This window comes from Scophthalmus maximus, chromosome 8 (genome assembly GCF_022379125.1).
Source record: "Scophthalmus maximus strain ysfricsl-2021 chromosome 8, ASM2237912v1, whole genome shotgun sequence".
Lineage (NCBI taxonomy): Eukaryota > Metazoa > Chordata > Actinopteri > Pleuronectiformes > Scophthalmidae > Scophthalmus > Scophthalmus maximus.
In genome coordinates this window covers 457,501-467,500 of record NC_061522.1, presented here as the reverse complement: position 1 = coordinate 467,500, position 10,000 = coordinate 457,501, and the positions used below count along the sequence as shown (strand labels likewise).

Sequence of the window (10,000 nt, the reverse complement as noted above, 5' to 3'; positions counted from 1 at the left end):
TAGTAGATTATAGTGAGGCTGAGGTTAAAAACATAGTGAAAGCAGAAATGAAAAAGAAGTGGCAGGAGAAATGGAACAGGGAAACTAAAGGAAGATGGTTCTACAGTATCCAGAAGGAGGTCGGAGTGATGAGAGAAATAAGTCGGAATAAAAAGGAAGAGGACGTCATTTCCAGAATTAGATTTGGGCATACTGGGGCATGTCGTTATTTATTGTCCAAAATCTCATCATGAAAAGCAAATTTTACAACATAAACTAGGATGAGAACACATCAAATTCAATATAAAAGAAACAACAATACAGATGAACACAGGGCATGTGGGATATAGAGCATTAATATTCATTTATTTATGTTTCTTTTATTTATTTTGTTTGTTTGTGTTTTTTCTCCTTTTTTGTTGTTTTGTTTTTTCTCATACAGTAGAATATACCATTCTGATCCACACTCCATTCCACCAGGGGGCGGTGGTGCACTTTCAAAAGTTGTTTGCCAACCGCCATAAAGAAGAAGAAGAAGAAGAAGAAGAAGAAGAAGAAGAAGAAGAAGAAGAAGAAGAAGAAGAAGAAGAAGAAGTAGTAGTAGTAGTAGTAGTAGTAGTAGTGCCGGTGTCGGTCGGTGGGGGCGCTGGTCAGACGCTTCACTGCCGAGTCCCGCACAAGAAGAAGAAGAAGAAGAAGAAAAAGAAGAAGAAGAAGAAGAAGAAGAAGCAGCAGCAGCAGCAGCGGAGGAGCCTGTTAGCAGTTAGCAGCCGCAGCTAACGTGATGTCTACGGCCTCCAAGGTGGTCCTCGGCCTCTCTGTGGTTCTGACTGCGGGCACCGTGGCGACCGTTCACCTCAAACAGGACTGGGACCGACAGGTACAGCGGGCGGGGCCGAGTCGAGTCGAGCCGAGCCGAGCCGAGCCGTGGCGGTCATGTAGACGGAGCGCGAGGTCACGGGACAACAACCGGCTGGTTTTACCGCTGAAGGCGGAACTCTGGCGGGGCGGGAGGTTAACGGGGAAGCGGCAGCCGCGTCACGCTCACCGGTACCGGTCGCTCCGGTGACTTGAGCCGTAAACGCCGAAAAAACGGTTGTTCAGCTCAGTCAGACTAACCGGCGAGGCGGCTACATCCGGTACCGGCTTTTCAAAATAGAAGCGGCGGACACAGGCCGCAGTTCTTCAGGTGTGTCATCGCCTCCCGCGGATTTGAATGATGTGCAGAAGTTCGTCCTGTATCAATAGAGCAGCAACAATGAGGTTCCGGAAGTGAAAATCCCATCTTCATATTCTCCATTGACATTTTGATGATTATCCATGATGTGGTAACTACCAGAGGTCGACTCACCTGTCGAGACACGATGGAACAGGAACCTGTAGACGACACGAGTCCGTATGAAATCAACCTGCTTTTAAGAAAAACATGTTTTATTCACGATGTCATTGATATATGACACAATCCTTGAGTGTGACATCCACGTCTCTGATTGGTGGAAACTCTGACTTCACTCGCCAACTTCATGTGGGCGAGTGAAGCTGCGTTCCATTGAACCTCAGAGCTCCACATCACAGACCTGTGAGTCGGAGGTCGACACTCGAACTTCTCCCCGAGTCGGAGGAACCACCAACCACGACTTCTGAGCTTACTTCTGTAAGTGAACGCATCGTTGGTTCCTGGTTCCTGCTGCTGCCACTGAACTGTACGGTGGCTTTTCACTTACGCTCACAGAACACAAGACTCTGATCAACTATATAAACTCTATAGTGACGATGATGATGATGATGATGGTCAAAGTCAAGAAGAAGCTAAACTGTCGTTGGATTATGGGACAAATAGTTTCCTTCTCTCTTAAAATAATTCGGTTCATTCTTGACTTTTCTTCTGTTTTTACAATTATTTTTTTGCTCCAAATAAATAAAGCGTTTGTTTGCGAAGATTCATCTCGTAGTTTATCGAAATTCACTTCCGGAACCGGAGCTGTTCAAAAAGTGGACTCCATTTAACGTCCACATGTCCCATCTGCTAACATGGAGGGGGCAGGGCAGACACCAGGGGGCAATCAGGGTGATTTGGCTTCATGTCATCCATCTTCACTTACAGTTTGGTTGGGATGTTGTTCTCCGCTCACATGACGACTGCAGAACAGGAGCGTCGTGATGTGACGGACGTCTCGAACCCCAGGAGGTTAAAAGTGCACGTGTCCGTCATTGGGTGCTGGAGGTGGGAAATTCTGCGACGACAAGTTTTTATCAAACCTGAACCTGAGTATTTACTTTCTGAGTAACTTTATTTTGAAGTTTTGGTGTGTGAAGAGAAGTGGTGTGTTTCCTGCTTCGTGTCACTGACTCTTGGACTGTGACCATTAGATGAACTTTATGTTTGTACGAAGTTTTAGTGAGTTGAGCCGTAGTGTGAACACATGAACCTCTTAAACAAAGATTCACCAGGAGTTAACATTGTGTGGTTATAACTTGACCCTGCGTCTCTGAAGTCTGGTGTTCTTCGCCCCCAGCGGTTGCACGAGGGCGTGGTCAGGGATCTGCAGCGGTGGGAGAAGAAGAAGGAGAACCTGAGGAGGCTGGAGGAGCAGAAGCTTCTCACCAGACACCTGAAGGAGGAGAGAGAACGTAGAGAGACGCAGCTCCGCCCACAGGACCACCACTGAGCCAGGTGAGACTCAGGGATGGACAGCAGCAGCGAGCCGCTGGGGGCGGGCGAGGACGAGGCGGCGTGCACCTCGGCCTCCGAGGGCCTGGAGGAGGGGGAGGTGGAGGGCGAAACCTTGCTGATCGTGGAGTCCGAGGACCAGGGATCGGTGGATCTGTCGCACGACCAGAGTGGAGACTCGCTGACCAGCGACGTGGGCGAGGAGGCTGACGGAGGCTGGGCCTGCGAGGACATGTCCTTCTACTGCGACCGCTGCCACAAGTGGACGCCTGCAGGTGAGACGGGCTCAACAGGAACCTGATCAGCGTCTCAGGTCACACAGTGATCAATAAGTATCAGTTATAGATCCAGAACCGACTGGATAACTCACCCTGTGTTCCGGTATAATCTCGGAACTCGGAATTACGACCTCCGAGTCGGAAATTGCAATAGGGACGCCCCGATTCACCACCTAGACTTCCGGGTTCCGAGGTATAGTGGAACGCAGGGTGAGTCCTGGTCTGTTGTGAGACGTGTGAACTGCGAACCGAACGACGTAGGAGCACAAATCTAGAATTTAATCAAAGTGTGAATCTTGGTTATCGATCGGTGACCAGTGTGACGTCCTGTCTTCAGCTCAGCTCCGCGGTGAACAGCCAAGTTACCTGAAGGGAGACAACTTCTTCAAGTTCGTCTGCTGCGACTGCTCCGACGACGACAAGGAGAGTTTCGAGAGGATGAGACTCACCTGGCAGCAGGTACACGACTGCGTTCGCTCAGAGTGTCACTTTATAAAAACACTTGAGTGACAGTAACGTGATGTCTCGTGTTCAGGTGGTGATGTTGGCCATGTACAACCTGTCTCTGGAAGGGACGGGTCGTCAGGGTTACTTCAGGTGGAAGGAGGATATCTGTGCTTTCATTGGCCGACACTGGAACTTCCTGCTCGGAACGAGGTTTGCTTTATATAGTATTCATATATATTTTTTTGTTTGAAAACAAGAGGTTAGGTTAGTGAGAGCAGGAACTCTTCAGGTGGGCTTCTTTTGAGGGAACCTGAATGATGAATGGCCAGCTTGAAGTCAGAGGAAACCAATGAGCAGGTGGAAACCAGCCCGGTTCCTTTACTTTGCTGCAGTCTGGCACATAACAGAGTGAAAATGAGGAAACAAGGGGACAGTGGACTTCTCTGCCGAGTCTCTGACCCGGTGACCCTCTAACTCTGCAGGAAGAAGACGTCGACGTGGTGGAGCACGGTGGCCGGCTGCCTGTCGGTCGGTAGTCCCACCTTCTTCCGCTCGGGAGCTCAGGAGTTCGGCGAGCCCGGATGGTGGAAACTGGTCCAGAACAGACCTCCGACCCTGAGACCAGAGGTGGACAAATCCACCACAAAGACGAAAGGTAACCTCTACCAGGAGCTCTCTGCCCACACCTGTCAGTTTACCCCTCGCAAGTTAATGAAACTCAGCCTTTGTTTCCCTGCAGCCTCCAAACCTGCCGTGGATCCGATCATCACCGTCGAGGGTCTGAGGAAACGTGGAGCCAGGAACCCTGTGGAAAACGCCATGCAGCTGAAGGAGAAGCGCTCTCGTACGCAGGAGGCCAAAGACATCCGGAGGGCTCAGAAGGAGGCGGCGGCGGGAGGCTACACCGATCGCAGCGCCTCCTCCACGCCCGTCAAACTGGGCGGAGGTCGCGGTGTCAGCGCTGGACGCCGGCCTGATCTCGTCCTGGAGAAAGGTGAGGTCATTGATTTCTCCTCGCTCAGCTCTTCAGACCGAACGCCGCTCACCAGCCCCTCACCGTCCCCTTCACCTGACTTCTCTGCCCCGGGGACGCCGGCCTCTCACTCAGCTACACCCAGCCTGTTGTCGGAGGCAGACCTCATCCCTGACGCCATGCCTCCACAGGCGCTGTTCCACGGTGAGTTTACGTCCAGTTGTCTTCTGTCCTTTGGGAGCACTTGTGTTGTTTCAACGTGTCCTCTGCTGGCTGCACCTCCAGACGACGAAGAGATGGAGACGGAGGGAATGATCGACCCCGGCATGGAGTACCTCCCCCCTCCCAGCGCCAGCCTTGTCGCCCGTAAGAAGCTCCGCCCGGCGCCAACTCACATCAAACGCGAAGCAGAGAGTGACGACGACGAAGGGCGTGAGCACGAGGACGACTTCCACGAGCCAGTGGGACGAAGTGAAGGTCCGTCTCTCTCTGCCGGGGGCTGTGTCGGCGCCGGTGGGCCGGAGCGGAGGAGGATAACTCATCCAGAGAAAGCAGACGGACGAGGCGGCATCTCCCAGAGTCCTCGCTACTCCGCCCTCACTCTCTACGAGGAGAGGATGCTGCTGCGACGGCTGGACGCCTGCCCGCTGGCCTTGGCCGTCACCCCGCAGGCTAAACGCCTCCACAGGAAGCTGCTGATCCGCCAGGCCAAGAGGCAAAGAGGGCTCCCCATGCTGGACATAGATCGGGCGATCAGCGCCACCCTCACCCTGGTGGGAGGGATCTACGGCGCCCAGGAGGCGGGGACACTGATGGGAGGCGGAGTCCTGGGAAAGTACTGCACCAAAAGCCAGGAGCTGCGTGTTCTCGATCGCTTCCAGGTACGTTCCACCTTCATCCCGGTCGCCTGAAACGGTTTGACCTCATGATGAGACAATTCTGCTCCTGCAGTCGTTCATGTTGCATGATTGGAAACCAAAAGATTCCTCACTACACAATCTGACAGGACTCTGTACCACAGTAGAAAATGAGTTTAGTCAAATGAAAATTGTCTGTGGAAAAAATGTTTTAACCTCGAGCTTGTGAACTTCTTCAGATTAAGTTGTGGATGTTGAAGTTGACTGAACATCGATGTGTTTGTACACAGACCAACTTCTCCAGCAGACGGGGAGTTCAGCAGCAGTCTGTGTCCTTCTGGCATCGTCTGATGGGAGCACAAGGCAGTTTGGACCAGAGCATCAAGAGTCCGTATACGTCCCGACTCCTGAAACCGTACATCAGGTAGAGTTTCCCAAAACATTCAACCAGGTGAAGGAGCGTCCTGAAACCTTCAGTCCAGGAGGGAAGGTTCAGGACGCTTCCTACCTCTGGTCTCCACACGTCGGGGCCAATCTCGTCAGTAATAGTATTACTACAGTCGTACTACAGTAGTACTACACTAGACTCCTCTGTTCTGGTTCTCCAGGAGGGACTATGAGAGTCGTCCGGTGAAGCTCAGGTTGCTGGCACAGATCAGAGCTCACCATCACAGAGCAGAGCCGGACTGGGTCCCCGAGCCTGATGCCCCGATCGACTACTGCTACGTCCGGCCAAACCACATCCCCTCCGTCAACGCCATGTGTCACGACAGCTTCTGGCCAGGTAGCACAGCCGGAGCAACATTCGACACACCCCACAACTGTCCCGTTGCGAATCTGAGTCTCTAATCCCGCTGTTGGTTTCACCTCCCACAGGTGTGGACCTGTCCGAGTGTCTGCAGTACCCAGACTTCAGCGTGGTCGTCCTCTACAAGAAAGTGGTGGTCGGCTTTGGTTTCATGGTGCCGGACGTCAAGTACAACGAGGCGTACATCTCCTTCCTACTAGTCCACCCCGAGTGGAGGAGAGCCGGCATCGGCACCTTCATGATCTACCATCTCATCCAGGTGAGACTGAGTTCCTTACCGACCGGAATTGTCAAGGGTCCTTGTTGGACCATCACAAAGTCATTAGCGTTCTCTCTGTTCACCTGCAAGCAGAAAGTTGACAGCCTTGTCAGCAGGTGTGTTTGTGGTCACATCTTTGTGGCGTTTTGTGCGTTTCAGACGTGTATGGGGAAGGATGTGACGCTGCACGTGTCGGCCAGTAACCCTGCCATGCTGCTGTACCAGAAGTTTGGCTTCAAAGCGGAAGAGTACATCCTGGACTTCTATGACAAGTATTATCCCGTCGACAGCACCGAGTGCCGCCACGCCTTCTTCCTCCGACTGAGACGCTGACACCAGGACGCCTCACAGGTTGTTTTGTTGTGGTCTCCTGGACTCTGGCTGCTGAGGGAGGGGACATGTGACTCTGTATCTCACTCGGAGCCGTCGGATGGAGCAACGCTCGTTTCAGCCAATCGGCATGAAGCCCCTGATGATTTTCTAGTTTTTCTTGTTCATAAAGGTCTTGACTGTTTTTTGTCTCAAACTGTTTCCTTCGGTCGTCTGAATGTTTGAGTCTTTAAAGGCAAAGTGAAGCTCTGCAGATTATTTACATTCAGCAGTTTGTCCAGCAGGGGGAGCAGTGAGGAGCTGCTGTCGCCCCCTACAGGAAACACCGTTAAAACACTGAGCACCACCTGCAGGCAGAGACTGATACTGCTGCACTTTGTCTGGTTTCAAAGTTCTACATAAAAAATATATATAATCATGAGGCGGATTTTTTCAATCCTCAAACACAAAATTCTGAGATGTTATATATGTTGAATGTGTAGTGAAGAACTTTCAACCGCTGGCTGATATCAAGTCTACAAGGTAGGTCTATAGACTGTTTATATAAAGACAATCACTGACTGTATATAAAGATGATCACTGACTGTATATAAAGACGACTGGCGACTATATAAAGACGATTACTGACTATATAAAGACAATCACTGACTGTATATAAAGATGATCACTGACTATATAAAGACGATCACTGACTATATAAAGACGATCACTGACTGTATATAAAGACGATCACTGACTATATAAAGACGATTACTGACTATATAAAGACAATCACTGACTGTATATAAAGATGATCACTGACTATATAAAGACGATCACTGACTATATAAAGACGATCAGCGACTGTATATAAAGACGATCACTGACTATATAAAGACGATCACTGACTGTATATAAAGACGATCACTGACTATATAAAGACGATCACTGACTATATAAAGACGATCACTGACTATATAAAGACAATCACTGACCATGTACAGACAATCACTGACTATGTACAGAAGATTACTGACTATATAAAGATGATCACTGACTGTATATAGAGACGACCACTGACTGTATATACAGAAGATCAGTGACTATGTGAAGACGACGACACAACTCTTCCCCTCGTATAAACATGAAGATGAAGTATCTCAGATTCAGGCGCTGCCATTTTGTGCTTGTGTCATCATGTGGGTGATCGGGGTATTGAGGCCCCGCCCATACACATGCTCTTGTCCAACCCTGAGTCAGTATCAGCTATCACTGTTTTTATATCATCAAATAACTAATCAGAAACATGAACACGTGAACAAACATCAGTCATCAAGTCACATGACATGGAGGGGGCAGGGCTTATGACTTACCCTGCAGCCAGACACCAGGGGGCGATCATGGTGATTTGGTTTCATGTTGCCGTCCATCTTTATTTGGTCTGTGGTTTTCGTCCTTTATTATTTTCCATCATGCAGGGGATTCTCAGCTGTCAAACCAAATGTCAAAGTGAGTGAGGCCATGAAGCAGCCGTCAGTCAACACAGACTATTTTTATTAACAGAACATCAACAACATCGTTCCAACATCTGGAAGTTACAAATCTTCGGGTCCTTCAGTCCAGAGTGTTGGTCAGAAAACGTCTAGGTTCACTTCGTTTCCCCAGTTTGTCCAGCAGGTCCAGTCCGGTCCGAGCCGCCAGCAGAGACGCCATGTTGTTACAGCCGGAGCTCACCGCCACGTCGTACGCCGTCTGACCGGCGGCGTTCCTCCGCCTCACATTAGCCCGACAGCTGAGGTGGAAGAGGCAACAACAGCAGTGTTCAACCAGTGTGACCTGGGGGGGGGGCCCTCACCTGAGTGTGTGTACAGGTGTATCTCACCTGAGCAGGACCTCAGCACACTGCAGACCCTCCGAGCCCAAAGCTGCAGCCTCATGCAGAGCTGTGTTCTTCGTCCTGAGGAAGAGGAGGTTCAGCGTGTTACATCATCTCGTTTTGCTCAAGGACACAAAATCTTTCTTCTTCATGTCGTCTTACTGTCCGGACTGCTGGTCCACGTCAGCTCCTCGCTGCACCAAAACAGGAAGTAAATCGTGGTGGCCGTTCACCACGGCAACTGCCAGGGCGTGTCGGCCGTCACTGCCACAGCAAGAGGGGTCCGCCCCCTGGTGGTTGAGGACCAAACAAGCAGACTGGTCAGTGTTAAACCACGTCAGGTGATCAAAGGAGGCTGCCGATTGGCTGCAGAGACTCTTACCTGATCCAGGAGCTGCTGAACAACGCTGATCTCACCTTGACCCGGAGCCAGTTCCTTCAGCAGCTGAATGCCCTTCACCTGCAACCAGGTCAACCAATCAGAGAGGAGCTTTCATTTCAGACTGAGCATGAAGTCGGACAGCAGATGTGTGGTTTACTTCCTCCAGCCCCCACACACACCTGTACGCCGCTGTGGGAGGGTCTCACTGGAGGTTTGGGCGTCAGGTTTGGTTTGGCGGGTTTCATCAGACCTGTGTTCCGACCACTTCCTGTCAGACACAAATGAAACCACAGAGGAAGCGCGTGAAACAACGTTTTGGTTTGTGTGGCGCTCACTGAACTGCCAACCTTCCCCACTGAGGATTTAGTGACATCTAGTTGTAAGGTTGCAGATTATATCTGAATAAATGAAGTCACCTTCTGTAGTAAAGGTATAAATGTCCCAATAAATACCGTGTATGTACGAACCATACGTATGGCGGCGGTTGCTGTCAGCAAATCGCTCCGTTACGCTGCTGAGAGTCTCAGTCTGACCTGCAGGTGTAGCGCCGCCTGCTGGTCTAACGCCGTTACCTGCCGGAGCTGCACCGTCACCGTCGGGACTCACCTGAGACCAGAGACATTCCGTGACCTCACGTTCATTTACCACAAAACATTTTTAATCGTTATTGTTTAAACGGACCTGTTGTTCTTCCCGTGGCACCGACACAAAGCTGATGGTCAGACTCACTTCATGAACATCTTCATGAATCGCAGCAGAAACCATCTGAAGGTGTAAGAAGCACAACTCGTCACCTGACACCTGCTCAGGTGAATCAGTCTGAACCTCCACGGACGCAATATTTTCATTTCATAACTGAGGTTATTTGTTACGTACCCGGCCCAGGCGAGGCTCTCCCAGCAGAGTCCTGAAGGGGGCGTTGTTCTGAGCGTAGCTCCTCAGATGAGCATACACGTGATCCAACTGCTTCCTCCAGTAACCTGGAGAACAGGTTGGAACAGGTCAGAAGACACTTGTGATGGTGGTGGTAGTAGTACTAGTACTGGTTTCAGTAGTAATACTACAGTACTGGTTTCAGTAGTAGTACTACCAGAACTAGTATCAGTAGTACTAGCAGTACTGGTATCAGCAGTATCTCACCTCTGCCCGGGCTGATGGCGG

General features: G+C 50.6%; 3 protein-coding genes across 11 annotated transcripts in view; 2 read left to right on the top strand and 1 right to left on the bottom strand.

Annotated features, from left to right (window-relative positions):
• Positions 1-649: 649 nt before the first annotated feature.
• Positions 650-2,648, top strand: LOC118312809 (protein PET117 homolog, mitochondrial). Its single transcript, XM_035637738.2, has 2 exons — positions 650-859; positions 2,496-2,648. The coding sequence occupies exons 1-2, from the start codon at positions 764-766 to the stop codon at positions 2,646-2,648; spliced, it is 249 nt and encodes an 82-aa protein (XP_035493631.1). The 5' UTR covers positions 650-763.
• dzank1 (double zinc ribbon and ankyrin repeat domains 1) overlaps positions 861-10,000 on the bottom strand; it is a 15,025-nt gene continuing 5,885 nt past the window's right edge. For 4 of the 7 annotated variants that reach the window (XM_035637705.2, XM_035637702.2, XM_035637701.2 and 1 more), the window contains 9 exons: positions 9,980-10,000; positions 9,716-9,819; positions 9,521-9,604; positions 9,292-9,445; positions 9,019-9,107; positions 8,840-8,917; positions 8,620-8,747; positions 8,464-8,538; positions 8,114-8,373 (listed from right to left, as the gene is read on the bottom strand). The exon at positions 9,980-10,000 is cut by the window's right edge and continues 190 nt beyond it. In XM_035637705.2, coding sequence (XP_035493598.2) covers positions 8,196-8,373; positions 8,464-8,538; positions 8,620-8,747; positions 8,840-8,917; positions 9,019-9,107; positions 9,292-9,445; positions 9,521-9,604; positions 9,716-9,819; positions 9,980-10,000 — 911 coding nt within the window. In that variant the 3' untranslated portion in view covers positions 8,114-8,195. Of the gene's footprint in view, positions 1,216-1,330; positions 1,392-7,954; positions 8,071-8,113; positions 8,374-8,463; positions 8,539-8,619; positions 8,748-8,839; positions 8,918-9,018; positions 9,108-9,291; positions 9,446-9,520; positions 9,605-9,715; positions 9,820-9,979 lie in introns of those variants that run through there. The other 3 variants (XR_004794318.2, XR_004794317.2, XM_035637706.2) reach the window with 3 other exon arrangements.
• kat14 (lysine acetyltransferase 14) lies at positions 2,667-6,786 on the top strand. 3 transcript variants are annotated; one of them, XM_035637699.2, is made up of 11 exons: positions 2,667-2,925; positions 3,266-3,387; positions 3,464-3,585; positions 3,858-4,030; positions 4,115-4,369; positions 4,484-4,552; positions 4,634-5,229; positions 5,496-5,629; positions 5,814-5,989; positions 6,082-6,272; positions 6,432-6,786. In XM_035637699.2, exons 1-11 carry the CDS (start codon positions 2,667-2,669, stop codon positions 6,603-6,605), a joined length of 2,271 nt encoding a protein of 756 aa, XP_035493592.1. In that variant the 3' UTR covers positions 6,606-6,786. The 3 variants fall into 3 exon arrangements, with proteins under 3 accessions (XP_035493592.1, XP_035493591.1, XP_035493590.2); XM_035637698.2 differs by having other exon boundaries at positions 4,115-4,552; XM_035637697.2 differs by having other exon boundaries at positions 3,858-4,552.

Coding starts and splice junctions, on each gene's coding strand:
- LOC118312809 (XM_035637738.2), top strand. CDS start 764: ATGTCTACGGCCTCCAAGGTGGTCCTCGGCCTCTCTGTGGTTCTGACT. Junction 860..2,495: donor AACAGGACTGGGACCGACAG/GTACAGCGGGCG, acceptor CTTCGCCCCCAG/CGGTTGCACGAGGGCGTGGT.
- kat14 (XM_035637697.2), top strand. CDS start 2,667: ATGGACAGCAGCAGCGAGCCGCTGGGGGCGGGCGAGGACGAGGCGGCG. Junction 2,926..3,265: donor CCACAAGTGGACGCCTGCAG/GTGAGACGGGCT, acceptor TCCTGTCTTCAG/CTCAGCTCCGCGGTGAACAG. Junction 5,630..5,813: donor CTCCTGAAACCGTACATCAG/GTAGAGTTTCCC, acceptor CTGGTTCTCCAG/GAGGGACTATGAGAGTCGTC.